At 46.1% G+C, this 19,474-nt stretch overlaps 1 protein-coding gene across 3 annotated transcripts; it reads left to right on the forward strand.

The window, feature by feature from the left end:
• The first annotated feature begins 1,063 nt into the window (after positions 1-1,063).
• On the forward strand, positions 1,064-19,336 carry KGD4 (alpha-ketoglutarate dehydrogenase subunit 4). 3 transcript variants are annotated; one of them, XM_075590620.1, is made up of 5 exons: positions 1,077-1,219; positions 4,880-4,978; positions 6,312-6,375; positions 17,301-17,509; positions 19,199-19,336. In XM_075590620.1, exons 3-5 carry the CDS (start codon positions 6,327-6,329, stop codon positions 19,214-19,216), a joined length of 276 nt encoding a protein of 91 aa, XP_075446735.1. In that variant the 5' UTR covers positions 1,077-1,219; positions 4,880-4,978; positions 6,312-6,326; the 3' UTR covers positions 19,217-19,336. The 3 variants fall into 3 exon arrangements, with proteins under 3 accessions (XP_075446727.1, XP_075446735.1, XP_075446744.1); XM_075590612.1 differs by lacking the exon at positions 4,880-4,978 and having other exon boundaries at positions 1,064-1,219; XM_075590629.1 differs by lacking the exons at positions 1,077-1,219; positions 4,880-4,978 and adding an exon at positions 5,062-5,086.
• Positions 19,337-19,474: the final 138 nt, after the last annotated feature.

The raw sequence follows: 19,474 nt of genomic DNA on the forward strand, positions 1-19,474 counted from the left end.
ACATGCATTAGTAACTGGAAATTAGAATACCTTTCACTTTAGAGGAGTTAAAAGTTTATCGCCATCAACCAGTAGAAGCGTTACCATTGTGTAGGTGCAGAACCTATAAGACTTGAGAACTGTCCCTTTCAAGCGTGTTGTAGAATCCTTTTCACTTACTAGATAAGATTAAAGTAGTATTCTGTACTGATCGAGAATATACTTATTTATTTACATTGTTTAGTCCAGGGAATCTCCCAATAAACAACTGCTATCTCACCATTGGGAGACCCCCAGATCAGGAAATATTCTTTGACGTATTGACATTTTGGGAAACGTAAAATGGTCAGTAGAAAAGGAAATTGCCATTAACCAATAAGGTTATGCGCATGAGCGACCTGCAAACGCTGTTCGCAGATGCACAGTCGGCATATTGGTCACCCTAGAGAGCAGTCCCCCAAGAGCATGGGCCCACGGGCTTTGCCCGGGCTATAGCTACGCCCCTGGCACGGGCTTATTTAATTTGATCCAATTGTTTCCGGGGGACCCGATTGAACCAGGTGGTGGGCCGTGTTTGGCCTGCTGGGCCTTGTTTGGGAATCCCCGCTTTAGGTTAACCAAGAAGTGAGCTTTCACGGTGCGCTCTCACTTCTTACAAACTATTCCCACTTTTATCCTGATTCTTTATCCCCAAATCAAATTGTGAAACATTTCAGCAGTTAGTACAGGAATCCCCCACCTAAAGGGATACATTTTATAAGATATCTTTTGAAATGTCCCAATTGTAATACCTCAGCGCTTCCTCTACAAATGTGGAATTGCTTTCAGCTGAGTATGAACCCATAACTAAAGCAATATAGCACATTCCTGTAGTATATTTTATGCTATTTGCAATTAGTTTTGTTGACACATTTTCAGCGCAATACTTAAAGGTTGCAATGTTTCATAACAGCAGGGAACGTGTTATGGCTTTCACTTTCATTGCAACACCGCCACCCCATGCCAATGAATGGTACTGTACCAGTAACATGGTCATTTATTGAAACCAAGAGCCGCCCTGAGAGGCCAGTGGCTGTGACGTCACAAACCCAGCACCGCCCACGGGCCAAGCTCAAGGTCGATCTGTGACGTTTCGCGTCACGTGCTGTGCTAGCTGGGGGCTTGCGCGCCTCCGGATGTGGAAACAAGTCACGGGGTCGACATGGGAAGCAAAATGGCGGCGGCCAGCAGGGTCGTTCAGGTGAGAGAGAGTAAAAGAGGCTCCTGCTCGGATACGGCGCATGTGTGCGGGAGGAGGCTGAGGTGTGAGCCGTACATGGCCGCTACCTCTTGGGGGTCGTAGCGCCAAGCTGTGCGTGCGTGCGCCGGTCCCCTGCCTGCGCGCCGGTCCCCTGCCTGCGCGCCGGTCCCCTGCCTGCGCGCCGGTCCCCTGCCTGCGCGCCGGTCCCCTGCCTGCGCCAAGTCACCGTGGTAGAGAACAGGGGAAACGAAGGATGCATGCACAACCACAACCATGCACAACCACTCCTCTGCCTGTATTTACCCCCCCCCCTGTTCCTGTATTTACTCCCCCCCCCCCTGTTCTTGTATTTACTCCCCCCCCCCTGTTCCTGTATTTACTCCCCCCCCCCTTGTTCCTGGATTTACGCCCCCCTTCCTGTATTTACTCCCCCACACCCTTCTGTATTTACGCCCCCCCCCCCCGTTCCTGTATTTACTCCCCCCCCCTGTTCCTGGATTTACGCCCCCTTCCTGTATTTACTCCCCCACACCCTGTTTCTGCATTTACTCCCCCACACCCTGTTTCTGCATTTACTCCCCCACACCATGTTTCTGCATTTACTCCCCCACACCCTGTTTCTGCATTTACTTCCCCCACACCCTGTTTCTGCATTTACTTCCCCCGCGCCCTGTTTCTGCATTTACTTCCCCCACGCCCTGTTTCTGCATTTACTTCTCCCCCCCTTATTTCTGCATTTACTTCTCCCCCCCCTGTTTCTGCATTTACATTCTCCCCCCTTTTTCTGCATTTACATTATCCCCCCCTGTTTCTGCATTTACATTATCCCCCCCGTTTCTGCATTTACATTATCCCCCCCTCTGTTTCTGCATTTACTTTCTATCCCCCCCTCTGTTTCTGCATTTACTTTCTCTCCCCCCCTCTGTTTCTGCATTTACTTTCTCCCCCCCTCTGTTTCTGCATTTACTTTCTCTCCCCCCTCTGTTTCTGCATTTACTTTCTCCCCCCCTCTATTTCTGCATTTACTTTCTCCCCCCCCCCCCTCTGTTTCTGCATTTACTTTCTCTCCCCCCCTCTGTTTCTGCATTTACTTTCTCTCCCCCCCTCTGTTTCTGCATTTACTTTCTCTGCCCCCCTCTGTTTCTGCATTTACTTTCTTCTGCCCCCTCTGTTTCTGCATTTACTTTCTCCCCCCCTCTGTTTCTGCATTCACTTTCTCCCCCCCTCTGTTTCTGCATTCACTTTCTCCCCCCTCTGTTTCTGCATTCACTTTCTCCCCCCCCCCCCTGTTTCTGCATTCACTTTCTCCCCCCCCCCCTGTTTCTGCATTTACTTTCTCCCCCCCCCTGTTTCTGCATTTACTTCCCCCCCCCTGTTTCTGCATTTACTTTCTCCCCCCCCCCTGTTTCTGCATTTACTTTCTCCCCCCCCCCTGTTTCTGCATTTACTTTCTCCCCCCCGTTTCTGCATTTACTTTCCCCCCCCCCTGTTTCTGCATTTACTTTCTTCCCCCCCCTGTTTCTGCATTTACTTTCTTCCCCCCCCCTGTTTCTGCATTTACTTTCTTCCCCCCCCCCCTGTTTCTGCATTTACTTTCTTCCCCCCCCCTGTTTCTGCATTTACTTTCTTCCCCCCCCCCTGTTTCTGCATTTACTTTCTTCCCCCCCCCCTGTTTCTGCATTTACTTTCTTCCCCCCCCCCTGTTTCTGCATTTACTTTCTCCCCCCCCCCCTGTTTCTGCATTTACTTTCTCCCCCCCCCCCTGTTTCTGCATTTACTTTCTTCCCCCCCCCCCTGTTTCTGCATTTACTTTCTTCCCCCCCCCCCCTGTTTCTGCATTTACTTTCTTCCCCCCCTGTTTCTGCATTTACTTTCTTCCCCCCCTGTTTCTGCATTTACTTTCTCCCCCCCCCTGTTTCTGCATTTACTTTCTCTGCCCCCCCTCCCCCCCCCCCCAGTTTCTGCATTTACTTTCCCCCTGCTTGATCTGAAATTCTCCCAACTTGCTACTTGGATTTTGAGCTCTTTGGGGCAGGGTTTCCTTTTGAAAAATACCTCTCTCCCTTAAAACTTAAGAGTCTTTTGGAGCAGAGCAGCACTATTTTCAGGGGCGACAAAATGGCTTTTTAAATCTCTGCTGTCACATGGGCCAATAGGAAGCCTTAGCCGAAGCCTTAGCCCATCATGGCCCCGCCCCCGCACTTCCCTACAGACTGCCGAGTTGCGACAGTAGTCTCTGTACGTGCCGCTGGGAGGACTGGGGCTGTAGAATGATCGCATTGGATCTGTCACAACCAGCTGCATGTAGAATTTGTAGTGACAACTGCTCTCCAATGCTTGATCACAGAAATAATGGAGAAAAGGACTCAGGCTAATAAGACATAACATCCTCTGTGGGGCCAAAGGATCCCTGAAGTAGGGGCAAGCAATAAACCCCCATGACACCTCCAATTGGGATGGTCCCCCTCAAAGTGTTGAAAAGTACTTACATATTGCAGTGGTCCTTTAGATTTCAGGTAGACGTGCAGCCAAGTTGATATGGATAGCTGTAGGGAAAAGAAGAAAACTGGTGTATAGTCCAATAAAGTGGGTCCCAGGATAACAAAAATAGATTATTTATTGATGTGAAAACATCCAACAAACGGAGGAGAGCAACCTCCTAAGCGTTTCGAACAGTAGTTCTTTGTCAAGGAGTGCTCACTTGGAAAGTGGGGAGGGGCAAGCTTAAACCCTGGGAGAGAGGGGCCACTGACCTCCAAAACAGCTGAGATCAGCTGGACAAAGTTAATAAACGCACAGATGCCCAGCAAGCACTAAGGAACTCAAAAGATTACCACATAATATATATGTATATAAGTGTCAATTGAAGTGCTAGTGGGTGTGGCTAAATGTATACAGCAAAAAACAAAGAAGCCCAAAGCTACATCTAATATGACAAAAATACACAGTGAAATACCTATATATCTCTTGAAAAGGGTAATTTAGTTAAATTCATTGGCCAAAGCGTTTTTATTAACTTTAACTTCTATTAACTTTGCCCAGCTGGTCTCCGCTGTTTTAGGTCAGTGGCCCCACAAAAAGCGTCAGAGGCCTGTGTGTTTAGTGTTATCTCCAGGCACTATGCCTGAATAAATATCTTTGCATTTTTTAACCCGCCTCCAGTCTGGTTTATTTTTGCAGTGCTTACCCTTTCTTTCTCTACATATACATAGGGGGGTTTATAACAGTAATACACGTGACATAATGGAGAGAGGGTGCTATTAGGATATTGGGGGGGAAGGATATTCCAGAAGTGTGGGGCAGTGAGTGAGAGGTTTTAGGTGGAAGAGGGCTTTTGATACAAAAGCGGTTAGCAGAAGATATCCTTGAGAAGAACTCAAGAGGCGGGCAACTGTATAGTGAGAAACTAGGGCTAAGATGCAAGGAGGGACAGAAGAGTGTATAACCTTAAAACTGAGGAGAATTTTGTAAGTAATGTAGGATTTAATGGGAAGCCAGGAGATGGATTTCAGCAGAAGAGGCGCTGAGACAGATTTAGGAGAGCGTAAAGTGATTCTAGCAGCAGCGTTTAGAATAGATTGCAGGGGAGGCAGGAAGGCCGGACAGCAGGAGGTTACAATAGTTGAGACTGGAGATGAGGGCCTGTTTTTGTTTTTTCAGTAGAGCGACCGAGGAAAGGGCGTATCTTAGCAATGCTACGGAGAAATAATCAACAGGTTTTAACAACATTGTGAATCTCAGGGAGGAGTCATGTGATAGGTAGGCAGCGTGCTTGTGATAGTAGGTGTGTGATTGTGCTGCCAACTGTAATGGAGAATGGAGCCGGGGGGCCAGGCTCGGGAGGAAGTATGAGGAGCTCCGTCTTTGGTATGTTAAGTTTGAGCCGACGGTTTACATGCTTACTGATTTAGGTAGCTGTTTTTTTATATTTTCAGCACCGCCAAATATCTACAGATATTCCTTGTGTCCTCTGTCCCTGTATACAGATATATAATCTCTTATAAATGTAATTTGCCAGCTGCAAGATACCATAGATGGGCATAGGATGCTCCCCACAACATCACTAACACATGCCAGTTTCAGCTTTCTGAAATGGCTTTTTCACATTCAGTAGTTAAGATAATAGAATAAAGAGAAGAGCCCTGAAAATAATCCTCTAGGACCTGGTCATAGGTGTTAAGCGACGGAGGCCATAGTTAGACCAACATCTTAGTGAGATCTAATGGGTTTCAGTTTATGGAAAGTGGTTATACCACACACGATGGGTTATAGCACACAATCGTACACATGATGGTAACTCTGCTCCCAGGTGGCTACATGCATTAAAAATCTGCAATAAAAACTAGATTTCAACATTCTCATGTAACATAATGGTGAGCATGATGGTGACGGTTTGAAGGGTAATGCTGCACTCCCCAAGGGAAAAAATGATATAAATACCGGTGCTCCTGGTTCAGGAATCTCTGCTAGGTACTCCCAATATCATGTATGAAAGGAAAACACCTGGGCACTGCAGATTTCTGCATAGAAAATTTATTAGTCAATAGTTGACGTTTGCTTTTGAGAAAGGCCTTTGAGGCCGAAACGTCAACTATTGGCTAATAAATTTTCTATGCAGAAATCCGCAGTGCCCAGGTTTTTTCCTTTCGAGCATGATGGTGATACATTTAGTTGTCAACATAAGTATTTGGGTGTCAGGCACTCATTATGATTTTGTCAGCAAAGACTTTTCATTTTAACCTTGATAAAGGTACATTGGGTAATGTAAGAAAGTTGTGCATTAATTACAGTGGCAAAATATGCCCGTCTGGTTTGTAGTTCTCGGCTGTCAAACGATAATTAACCTGAGTGGGTCATGCACTTGGCATATTGGGCAGGTTAATGGTCCCCGTGTTATCTCTGCAATGAATCTTGGTACATTGTTAAGTGTGGCAGTTAGGCATGTTTTAGGCATGGGTTTATTTCTCCATAAAAAAAGTTTGTTTACATAAATAGCTGTTTAAAAAAAAAAATACTATTTATAAATACATTCCGTGATGTCTAGATCTTTATAAATTCTGTCTGATCTTATACCTTCACTTTGCTATTTTAGGTTGTGAAGCCGCATATGCCAGGAATGAGATTCCCTGATAGAAAAAACAGCCCTAAGCCTGATGGTGAGTCAACAATTAAAGCTGCAGTTCAAGCTGCCGTTTTAAAAAAAAAAAAAAAAATTATATTTTTTCCCATTAAATATGTGCATCAATACAATCTGCACACTGACAAGTGATTAATTAAGCTGCAGATCGATCCGTTCTTCTGTAATCAATCGCTTTGCTCAGGGTTATTTAATTCAGTTCTTGCATTCTGGACAATGTAGTCCTGGAATATGATTGACTGGGCAGTTACTAGATACAATTGGTTAACTGCTAGAGAGATGGTGGGGGTCAAGAGCCAGAGCCTATCAGAAGGGGAAGGGGCTGCACTTTAAAAATGCTAATAACACACAAAGTGGCCAAGCAAGGTCACTGAAAGTCCCTCATAATTGCACTCATTCCAATATATTTATCAAAAAGTGCCAGTAAATTAACTGGTACCAGTAGTAATGTAATAGTATGCAAACCAATAGGAAAAAATAGCCATAGAGCTAATCTAAAGCTAGACGAACAATCATGACAACTTTAATACAAAATAAAACACGGCGAAATGCATAAAATTACAACTAAAGTACACAAAAAACTTAAAGTCCCCTGATGGGCGCACAAGGAGCAGTAGGGTGATATTCAAAGGTTAATAGGACCTATATTAGTATCCTCATGAAATGTATGGAAATGGGTCCAGTTTATATTAACCTGACTGTGTGGCTACACCTTACTAATATGCAGAAAAAAAGCGCTGTACGTAGTAGGGAAGTCCCTCTTGTAAGGAGAGCTAGACACACTGAGTGTATAACTCTGCTAAAGCATAACTGTAGTATATCGTACTATGATTGTAGTTATTCCTCTGAGTGAAGACCAGCAGAGCGTCACTGTGTCTGGTATCACTGGTAAACAGGTATAGACTTATAAATAAGTGTGCAGAGGTAATGCAGCATAAACAAGAACAAGCAGGAAGAATACGACCTGGTAGATGTTGCTGCAACAACGGCTGAGTAGTTACAGCCCTGTATGCATAGCCATGTGTGTAGCTTTCCTAAGATTCTCCCAGTAGTGGGAGCTGCAAAAACGCTCCGTCGTCGCCCACGTGACCGTCAGCGTGATGACGTCACTATAACCCAGTTCTTTGGACTTTAAAAATGCTTCCTACATTAGAAACATTAAAAATGTCTTTAAAACGTGTTTTTTTTTTTTTTTTAAATGCTACAAGTATTTTCTCATAATACAGAACTGATTTATTAAAAAACAAACATGTATGAAGGAACTTCCGGTGACGTCACCCGGTATGGACGGCTGCTAGAGGAGCTCCTGAAACCCGCGGGTTATACAGCGACAAAACCCCCACTTAAACTTCAAATTTATGGACGAAAATAGTCCTATCAGATAGACAAACAGAAGGGGAATGTCAAAAACAAAAAAAACGAATAACCAGGCTGTTACCAAATTTTTCTCACCGTCTCAGCGAGGGAAAGCAAGCGCTATGAATCCCCAAGATGGCGGCGGACCGCATGGCGCTACCTCCCAACCGGGGAAAAAGACCCAGCCGAGAGAGAGCCCCCCTACAAGCCCAGAACAGGCAATAACCAGGGCATATTTGGAAGACCTGATGGCGGGAATGGCTGCCACCCTCAAAACCTCCTTCCAAACGGAATTGCGGTCTGCGGTGAGCGACATAAGGAAGGAAATCTCAGGGCTAACGGAAAAGACCACTACCCTAGAGAACAAGCTATCCGAATCCCTACAAAGACAGGGAGAAGCGGAAGAAGAGATCAGCCGCCTGGGTGAAGAGATCTCCCTCCTCAAAGAGGGTATGGAAGAACAAGAAAACCGTGACCGAAGACAAAACATCCGTGTGAGAAATGTTCCAGAGTCAATCACACAAGAACAGATTAGGCCTTACCTTCTGGAGTTCTTCAATCTGGTCTGCGGGGAGATGGAGGAAAAGGAGATGGAAATGGACAGAGCCCATCGTGCGCTAGGACCCAAGTCTGACGACCCAAAACGCAGAAGGGACATTATAATAAAAATGCATAAATATACCTCAAAAGAAAGAATTATTTCAGCATGCCGGGACATGGGAGAAATAACTTTTCAAAATGAGACACTACAAGTGTTCAACGACTTGTCAAAAGCAACAAGAGACCGCAGACGGGAGCTAAAGCCACTGACTAACCTGCTCCGGGAGAAGGGAATACAGTACAGATGGGGCTTTCCGTTCAAAATCTCGGTGAACAGAAACGGAAAGTTCCTGTCCCTGAAATACCCCGCGGACATGGCCCCATTTGCAAAGGCCTTGGGCCTAACCCCTCCTCAGGCATGGCTATCGGGCAACCTACCATCTGAAGACACCGCAGGAGACCCGCCCCGGACATCGGAGAGGATTGCGGCCCAGCACTCCAAAGACAAGTAAGTAACAGCCGCCACCGCACCCAAACAACACCCCCCTTCACGATCCCGAGAGAGAGAGGAGACCCACAACTACACTGAGGGATATCCCATCGGGCCGGAGCTGTACCTGAAGAGAAGCCGCTGACCTCCCGATCAAGACGACACTGAAGACCGCTGCCCACGTTGGAACACGTGTCATCTGTTCCCGCGATGGCACCGAGGCGAATCCCGCCAGCCGAGTCGAAATCCTGGTCTACACTCAACCCGACCGGATGGAGCGGGATCGTGGTTTCCCTGTTGCCGGTTCGCAATGAGGGTCTAGTTCCAGACCTTGTTCTGCCATGCCCCGATCCCCAGTCTTTCAGACGAGGCTGCAGGGGTGTTCGTTCCACCCCCCTCTTCAGCCGGTGGTCCCGATCTCACGGGATGTTTTTTTTTTAGCCCATGAGGGGGGAGGGGGGTGCGACTCATCAGCGGGCAATCAGCGGAACCTGAACCAGCGGAAACGCATTGACGCAAGAGACGGAGGACAACTGCAACCCTGAGGACCCAGTTCAGCCGACTTGTTTCAAAGGACACACAAACACAAGTTAAGGTTTTGTGCCCTGGAGGCCGTGAGTAGCATAATAAAAAAGGTTATACCATAGAAAGTACCCCGCGGCACCCCCCTCCACCCGTAGCAACCCCAACCCAAGCACATAGCCCCCCGCCCTTCCCCCCCCCCCCCTCCTCCCCACCCTCCCCCCTCCACTCCACCACACGTCCCCCCCCTTCCCCCCGCATCCCCCCTCTCACCCCCCCCCCACCCTGGTTTCCTTTCCCACTCCCCCCCCCCAGCCCCCACCCTCCCCCCCACTCCCAAAACCCAGGTCCACAGTACATGAGAATGATACACATAAACCCACGACCCACAACCGAAAAGTATATATAATGTGTGGAATGCCCCTATGCCTCTCCTTATACTTCCCCCTCTCTAGAACGACATTCAGAGGAAGTAAAAGTACATAGAAAAGCTATGAATACCCTCGCTGATCTCTAAACAGCACATAGCATACTGATGGGACAGAGTGATACAATAGATGTAACACACAAAAATGTGAAATGCCTGTACTGCATGAAATGTCCCGTCAACCTCCCCCCCTCCCTCCCCCCTCCCTTCCCCCCCCCCCCCTCCCTCCCCCCTCCCTTCCCCCCCCCCCCCTCGACGCTAGATAAAGTTGAAAAATATACATAATGTATGATGTGCACCTATGCCTCCCCTAATAGACCTGAGCTGACTCTCAGACAGTGTACAAGATTCCCATTACATAGAGTGGTATGAGAGTTACAACATATAAAAATGTGAAATGCCTGTACTGCCTGAAATGTTCCATTAACCTCCCCCCCCTCCCCTCCCTATCCCCTTCCCTTCCCTACCCCCTTCCCCTCACTACCCCCTCCTCCCCCCATTTTCCCCCTCTCCTTTTCCCCCCCCCTCTCTTCCCCCCCCATCCCCCCCTCTCCTTTCCCCCCCCTCCCTCCCCTCCCATTCCCCCTCCTCCTTTCCCCCCCCCCCCCTCTCTCCCCCCCTCCCTTCCCCCCCTCCCCTCTCCCCCCCCCTCCCCTCTCCCCCCCCCTCCTCTCCCCCCCACTCCCCCCCCTCCCTCCTCCCCCCCACTCCCCCCCCTCCCTCCTCCCCACGGGTGCTATACAAAAGTTGAAAAAATATATGCAAGAAGAGATATGTACCTATGACCTTCCTTGGAACAGAACCTAGAGGAAGCAAAGGTCCATAGGAAAATTGAATGTGCCTAGGCTGACTGCCAGATAGTGTATAGCATACCTATTGTACAGAGCGATACAACTGACGCAGCATATAAAAATGTGAAATGCCCACACTGTTGGAAAGGAACCGCAAACCCTCCCCCCACCCCCACATCCACCCTCCCACCCCTCCCGCCCCTCCCCTCACCCCTCCTGCCCCCCCCTCCCCCCTAGCCCCCCACCCGCCCCCCTCCCCCCCACCCGCCCCCCTCCCCCCTAGCCCCTCCCCCACCCACCCCCTCCCCCCCTGTAATATATAAAAGTTGTGAATTAAACGCAATGTGGTTTATGCACCTATGCCTTTCTTTGGAATAGAACCCAGGGGACGCAAAGATTTATAAGAAAACAAAAGGTGCCTTGACTGATTCCCAGATAATATAATGCATACTAATAGCAAAAAGTGGTATAATGGATGCAACATACAAAAATGTGAAAAGCCTATATTGTTGGAAAGGTTCTGTCAACCCCCCCCCATCCCAACCCACCCCCCCACTATCCCACCACCCCCCCCCCCCCACCCACCCACCCCTCCACCCCACCACCCCCCACCCCCCCCATCCACTACCCCTCCACCCACCACCTCCCCCCCACCAACCGCCCCAACCCCCACCCCCCCTCCACCCCCCCACCCTCCACTCCCCCAACCCCTCCCTCACCCCCTACCCCATCCCCCCCCCCCCCACCCCCTTCCCACTCAGACGAAGCAAACTGACAAAAGAAAGTTGAAACTGCTTGGGTGGAAAATCAAAATGTGCAAAGTGAGGCTGTGGTGTAATACTAAGCAACAGATGTTGTATAAAAATGCAAAATGTTTAAACTGCCTGAATCACACCCTCACCTCCCCTATCTTCCCTCACCCGTGGATTGAGAATTTACATAAAAAAGGGGTTAAGTAATTTCTATAGAGGGTTTGGACCCCTCAGACGTCCAACGGTGGACTGACCCGGAACCACCCCAGAAGGGCTCTTATAGCCCAAATGCCGGCTGTTCTTAAAGCTGGCAAAAGTTTGTTGAGACCTTTTCAAGGCCTCGTTACAATCTATTTCTATCAGCTGACCCTGTCCCAGCTGATCTTCGCCCTACCCCCGTTGACCCTCCCCCACGCCGCCCCTCCTCAGCTTAAAATAGCCATCTTAGCCAAAAAAAACTCACAACTCCCACACCTACAGAGATATAAACTAGACTCAGACTTACTGAATCAGGGCCCCTCAGATGGGAAAGATGAGGCCTTACGACACCCTCTAAAAAAGAACCCAAATGGCTAGCCAAACCACAATTAAATTCACCTCTCTCAATGTGAAGGGCCTCCAGAATAACCGTAAAAGGAGGCTAGCACTCCAAGATATGAAAAGATCAGGGGGGGACATCATATTTCTACAGGAGACCCACTTCACATCACAAGACCCCCCAAATTTATTCAAAAAAGTGTTCCCAATGTGTTTTTTCGCATCATTTACTAGCAAAAAAAGGGGCGTAGCTGTCCTGATCAGACAGGGCACCCCATTCAATCACATCAAAACAACTGCGGACCCAGAGGGTAGATTCCTAGTGGTATATGGCTCCTTAGCGGGCTCAGCGATCGCTCTTATCAATGTATATGCCCCAAACGAGAACCAGACCGAATTCCTAAAGAAAGTACTCGAGGGCATAGACCCGGGATATCTATCATCGATGATAGTGGGAGGGGACCTAAACATGGTCCTCAACCCTACCGAGGACAGATCGACCACAATGGGTCCCCCCCGCACAACCCCCTCCCAGATCACAGGGAAAAGGTTTAGGGGAATCTTGAGCGAGTTTTCACTGGTGGACATCTGGAGAACCCAACACCAGGGCCAGAGAGACTATACTTTCTACTCAGCACCTCACCAGACCTACTCTCGAATAGACCACTTTCTGGCCACAAAAAATGTGGTGGCGGCAACAACTGACTCCGACATAGGACCGATCACATGGTCTGATCATGCCCCAATTACCATAACCTTGACAACACCCTTTGAAAAGACAATAAATTACTCATGGAGGCTAAATGACTCACTACTCAACCATCCTGAGATAGAAAGAGAGATTAGATCTGCCATTCGAGACTACTTTTTTTTTAACTCAGGATCCGTCTCCTCTCCAGCAATCCTGTGGGAAGCCCATAAGGCAACCATTAGAGGGAAATTCATCTCCATCGCATCCCACAGGAAAAAAGCCCGCCAAAAACTAATAAAGGAGCTCACGGATGATATCAAAATAATAGAACAAACTCATAAAGCTAACCCCTCAAAAAAAATCTATAAAACATTGACAACAGCTAGAGCAAAACTTAGACAAATCCAGCTGGAGGATGTTGAGAAAGCCCTTAAATGGACCAACCAACAATATTATGATAAAGGGAACAAGGCAGACAGACTCCTAGCGACTAAATTAAGAGGGGTGCATAAACGGTCCCAAATCACGGCGATCAAGAGTAGGTCTGGTGAGATACAACATAGTGACAAAAAAATAGCAGCCGAATTTACAAAATTTTACACCGAACTTTATAACCTAAGATCCAAAAAGAGCCGCCCCGAATCAGCAGCATCTGAATTAATAGCACAATACTTAGATAAGTGTCAACTCCCCATACTAACGGAGGAGGAAAACACAGTCCTCAATGCTGAGATTTCAAAAGAGGAACTGGAAGAGGCGGTCAAATCATTAAAAATCACTAAGTCTCCTGGCCCAGATGGCTTCACTAATGTTTACTATAAGAGATTCTTGCCAGTATTATCCACGCATCTCCTAAGAATATTTAACGATTTTATGGAAGGAAATCAAATCCCTACGTCAATGTCCCTGGCCACCCTGGCCATAATACACAAAGAAGGCAGGGACCCGATGCAATGTGGAAGCTACCGTCCAATCTCCCTGCTTAACTGTGATCTCAAACTATATAGCAAAATACTCGCAAATAGATTGAATCCCATTTTACCAAGATTAATAGATAAAGACCAAGTGGGATTCGTAGCAGGCAGACAGGCCTCGGACAATACCCGAAAGATAATTGACATTATTGAACATGTCCATCTCACAGGGACCAAAGCATTACTCCTTAGCTTGGACGCAGAGAAGGCGTTTGATAGAATAGACTGGCTATTCATGGACCATGTTATGCGCAAATTCGGCTTCAAAGACGCATATCTAGAAGGAGTCCGTAGATTATATCAAAATCCATCTGCAACAGTAAAACTACCAGGGGGCAGTAACCAGAGATTTGAGATTACTAATGGAACTCGACAGGGATGCCCCCTATCTCCTCTCCTCTTTGCATTAACCATAGAACCCCTAGCAGCGGCAATAAGAACAAATAGAGACATCAAAGGAATAGAAATTGGACACAGGCAGCACAAAATATCACTATTCGCAGATGATGTCATTTTAACCCTGACGCAACCCCAAACATCCCTACCTAACCTCCAAAAAGAACTCCGAGATTTTGGAGATATATCAGGCTATAAAATCAATAACGATAAATCGGAAGCATTAAATCTAAGCCTGCCAGAGCCAGAGGTGAAACTCTCAAATTAAACTTTAACTATCATTGGAGCTCCTCGAGTATCAAATATCTGGGAGTAAAGATAGCGAGGAACTACCAATCCCTATATCAACAAAATTACCCGACCTTATTCCAGAAAATTAAACAAGACCTAGCGAAATGGGGAGGATATCAAATATCATGGATCGGGAGAATGATCTCGGTTAAAATGAACATACTCCCCAGATTATTATATTATTTCCAGACGCTCCCGGTCCACATCCCTGGCTCAGAATTAAAGAATATACAAAAACTAATCTTCCACTTCATTTGGCAGGGTAAGAACCCAGAACCGCTAGGACAGTTCTCATGGCATCAAGGGGAAGAGGAGGACTTGGGGTCCCAGACATCACAAAATACTACCTAGCCGCACAATTGCGACAGGTGGTAGTCTGGAATGCCAACCCAAACCAATACTGTTGGCTAGACATAGAATCATACTACGCCGGAACGCCTTCACTACCAGCTTGCCTTTGGTCCCTGAGCAGGGAAGACATGCAGAATAGTAAACTCAAATTAGGTCCAATGAGACACACATGGAAGATCTGGACGAGATGCAAATATAAATTTAAGCTCACTTCGCCCCAATCCCAACTCATACCAATTCACAAAAATCCGAAATTTCCTCCTGGTTGTGAGCCCAGACAGCTGGATCAATTCAAAGTAAAAAATATTAGAACGATCGCTGACCTCGTGAGCATTGGAGAATTCCTGAGCTATCAAAATCTACAAACCAAATATGAAATAGTAAGGTTGGACGTATTTAAGTATCTACAAATTCGGCACTTTGTTCGTACCTTATCCCCAACGTTGAAATTTCCCCCTCTCACAGTTTTTGAGCGGCTCTGTCGAGAAACAGGCCACCAGAAAGGTCTTATAACACAAATTTACGCAGTATTAGAAAGGGCTATAGAAGCCCCCACCCATGATTATATGCTGCATTGGGCAGCAGAATTGGGCATAGTTATAGACCGAGAGGACTGGGAAAGAATTTGGGAGAATGCCTCAGGAACCTCCATATGTACCACAATCAAAGAAAATATATATAAAATACTGTTCCGCTGGTATCTTACCCCAGTTAGAATAAACCAAATCTACCCCCAGGCGTCCGATCTATGCTGGAGAGGTTGCGGTCAAAAGGGGGACATGGCACACATTTGGTGGACATGTCCGGAAATTCAAAAATACTGGGGAACCACTCAAAAATTAATAGAAGAGGTCACCGGCCTCAAAATCCCTGTCGACCCGCTGACCTACCTGTTGGCCAGGCCCCTAGAAAATGTGGACCGACCAACAGGTAAATTAATCTCCTTCATCCTAACAGCGGCTAGATGTGCAGTGGCTGCCGCCTGGAAGAAAGTGTCTCCCCCCTCAAAACAAACGATAAAAAATAGGATACAAGAGGTAATGAACATGGAGAAACTATCGGCTTTTCTGAAAAGATCCACGGACTCCTTTAATAAAACATGGGACCCGTGGCTAACCCATATGGCACCCCCACGTCCCTAACCCAAAGATGAAAAGTAAAAAGAACGAGTCTAGAAACTCCAGTAGAAATACTCTGAGGACGTAATAAGCAACAAGTATCCCCCCCCCCTCCCCCCTCCCCACCTTCCCTTCCCCCCCTTTTCATACTCTTACTCTCTGTTTCCATACTCGCGCCCCCCTCACAACCCCAGGAGGGCCAGGAGGGCGATGAGCTTTCCTTTTTCTCTCTGGTTTCTTTAACCAAAAAATGGAGAAAACTTGTATTAGGCTGTATTAACATATATGACATGTACATTGTGAAATAAGTATTTGCCTAATAAAAAATTTTGGAAAAAAAAAAAAAAAAACAAACATGTATATTGCTTGAACTACTTTTTTAAGCCACCTGTGCTGAAGCAGGGTTATCCTTAAAACCTGACCTGTTGTTGCTCTTGAGGACTGAACTCTTGACTGTCAGAAGTCCACAATGCATTGTCAAGAGGTAAACAAGTGGCGTTAAAGCCAGCTTTTTATACGTACAAACATATATTTCCTAACACAGATGTTGTAAAAAGGGCTCAGTTACACGTTTTGCCGACGTTATCGTCTACATTTCTATGTAAAACGTGAGATTTTGCAGACGTTGTATGCAGATTAGAACCAAATGGCTCCTATTGTTCTACCGTTGGTGAAACCTCAGACCTTTATTTGACCCTTTGCCGTTTCATATTTCTGGTACCCTTGTTACCCTTGTGCCCACGTGCCATTTTGAGTTCCTTGGCTGTCCCATTAATTAACTACATTTTTAGAGATCTTCCTCACATTTCTGCCAAGTCGCCTACTGCCTAAGTCCGTGTCCATAGATGGACAGGCCGTGCTGAGGCGTGCGGACGCTCTGCGCTGAGCCCCTGCATCCTCAATGAGGATGCCTTGAGAGGGGGCTCACGCGAGCGTCCGCAGGCGTGCTCAGGAGTTGGAGGTTTCAGCCGAGCGCCAAGCTGTTTTTCAGCGCGCTGTCGGCTGAAACCCTCCAATCGCAGCACACCAGCGTCAACGTCACGGCGCCGTGACATTGACGTCAGTGCGTCGTGGGCGATTGGCCCAGCGACGCACTGACCCCGCCTCCAACCACCTCCCCCCGGCTACTTTCGCGCACGCTGGCTCGCCTGCCAGTCCGTGCAATCGCGCTAACTGATGCAGGCGAGCCTCAGCGTTAGCGCGCCTCCGCTCTCCCCAAACATCTATGGCCCGGGCCTAACTCTTGAGCATGGCCCCTTTTTATTATAGCGGTGCCAACTTCTTTGCACTGTTGTCTTGCCTATTTTATATATTTTTCTTCCTCTATAATCTGAGGTTGCATTTTTATTCAGACATTGGGTGAGTCTTCTTGGTAGAAGAGCACTCCGTCAGCTTGGGATACGTTACCTGTTACAACACTGCTGGATTCCAGGATCCAGCCTCATTGACCTAAATATTCCTGTGAGAAATTGGACACAGAACACACCTTTGCCACTATGTCTAAATTGTGTTAGCAAGTCGCATCTGTCCAACAGGACGATTTGTCAAGCAGACTGGAAATTTGTAGGAGCCTAGCTGATTTCGGGGCTATACCCCTTTGTCAAGCTGCTCAAGAGTTTATAAATTTGCCAGATTTCTGTTTTTGCATGGATTGTTCTTGATTATTTTTTTTTAACAATAATACATGTTCTTATGTTCTGGGTTTCAGTTCAAGAAGCTTTAAAGTCAATGATCTTCCCGTTCACTGCTCCATCAGTAACTGTACAGCAGGCTACAAGCGGCAATCCTCCAGGTACTCCGAATATCTCATCCGTCCGCAGAGTACAAGGCACACCAGACACATCTGACTTGCTGAAATCACTGCCGCAGAAATACAGACGAAAAGCAGTGCCTGGAGAGGAAATGGAATATATCCAAGTAAGCATCTTTCGTCATGTGCTTCTCTCGCACGTTGAGAGAACATGGCCGGCCTGTGCTGCGTGTAACTTTTTACTGTATGAAGTTGGGAAATTCCTAATACTTACTGGAATTTAAGCAGTTGCTAATTTTGTGATCGTTGCTTATTAATATTACATCGGAGAATGTCTATAGTTGGCAAAATGTTTTGGGCTTAACATGCATTTTGTCACATTAATGACTATTCAATAGATTACATTTGGGCCTGCTGTTTGTAGTTCACTTGTCTTAAGTGTTTTGTTTTTTGTAGTGAGGAAGCTATTTAATTCTTTATTAAGTAACCTATATATTTCCCCAAGTCTCTTTCCTCCCTCCTCTTATTCTTTGGAGGGATGACTGTTTGAATTCTAACTGATGTAGGAGGTTAGTTTTACCTTTTTGACGTGGTTCGTATCAATAAAGTTTGTGGGGTAGACTGATGGGTGTAAAAACGTACAAGTGTTGAAAATAGATATGACATTCATAATAAGGTTGAGATACATTTGTTTATGTACCAAACTGGGCGAGGAGACATAGTCTGTACCAGAGTTATTGCATAACCAAGGAGTGAAGTCTCTAGGTTTGTAACATGATTGTCCCTATGTAACATTTAACATGCAGTTTCTGGGTTGAGCATAAAGCAATTTAGCACTCCCCTGTTCTTCTGCATTCTTTCCCTTCTGTTTGCATTTGTTCTCAATAATACGTCTCTCTCTTTACTGTACATTACACACTGATTTCCCTTCCAGCCTGGCAAATCCTCATGGTTTTAAGCAAGTCTCACAGCCCTGGTCTATGCTATAGGCGGATGAAACCAGGGCAACATATCCCTGGTGTGATAGTAAGGGGGACATGAAAGAGAATAACAAGCTGTGACATAACTACTGTTTGACCTGAACAAAGTAATATAATATAGGCAAAGTAAAGAGAGTATAAAATTAGTGTAAATTCGATTTGCATTAATAGTATATTTAAAATAACTCTTGATTGAGGAGTTAGAAGACAGGCTTATTGTAACCTTGATAATGACTTGGCATGCTTTTTATGCCTAAAACAAGTACACAGGACACCTTTTTATTGGTGTGTGTCTCCAACTAACAATGTGTCCACATGTTAATTTCAATGGTACTCATGGCTGAAGTGAAGTAATGGGTACAGGACACAGCGTTTTGGGGGGGTACTGATTAATGGAAACATTTGTCCTGAAAAATGAGCTCTTGGTGTCCGAGCATGGGTTTTTTGTTTTTTTAAGCACTGTCTATTCAGCAGAAGAAGAGACGTGATAATGGTACTAAAACAAACCATTTTACCCAACACTGAAGGCTTTAGCGGTGTCTCATTTGCAAGCCCATTAAGAAAAATGAACCCGTGTCAAATGTATGGCCATTCCACTTATAAGGCCTAGCGTGTGCCCATCATTTTAGGCATAACTTTTCAATGGACAAACATGAGGGGGATTTTTATATGAAATTTGCATGTAAACTTTCAAAGACCCACTTTTTCACATGTGCAGCATTGTGTAAGAAGGGAAACCAACATATGTTTTTACACGCAGTGGTTAACACCTGAAGTGAATATAACTCACTTTGAGCCATTAAAATCTGTAAGTGCAGAAAAATTATGTATTTAACTGACTTCCTTTTTTCTTTTTTTTTGTTTTATGTTTTTCAGCGTGGAGGTCCTGAATGAGAAGAAAAAACAAACCAGATTACCAACACTATATAAAGAACTTTTTTGAATCTGTATATTATATATATAAAGAACTGTAAACTAGTAGCTATAATAAAAGATCACTTATTCCTCACACAAGTTGGAAGCTTTCAAACTCTACTTTCTAATGTTTCTATAAAAGCTATTTCTTTCTGTTAGAAGCTACTGGAGAAAAATTGTATTGTATGTCTTTATTTATATAGCGCCATTAATGTACATAGCGCTTCACAGTAGTAA

Source organism: Ascaphus truei, chromosome 1 (genome assembly GCF_040206685.1).
Source record: "Ascaphus truei isolate aAscTru1 chromosome 1, aAscTru1.hap1, whole genome shotgun sequence".
NCBI lineage: Eukaryota > Metazoa > Chordata > Amphibia > Anura > Ascaphidae > Ascaphus > Ascaphus truei.

What these genes read in the sequence shown, in the direction of transcription:
- KGD4 (XM_075590612.1), top strand. Translation starts at nt 1,181, where the DNA reads ATGGGAAGCAAAATGGCGGCGGCCAGCAGGGTCGTTCAG. An exon ending in CGGCCAGCAGGGTCGTTCAG is followed by an intron (nt 1,220 to 6,311) that starts GTGAGAGAGAGT and finishes TTGCTATTTTAG; the next exon opens with GTTGTGAAGCCGCATATGCC. An exon ending in AAACAGCCCTAAGCCTGATG is followed by an intron (nt 6,376 to 17,300) that starts GTGAGTCAACAA and finishes TCTGGGTTTCAG; the next exon opens with TTCAAGAAGCTTTAAAGTCA.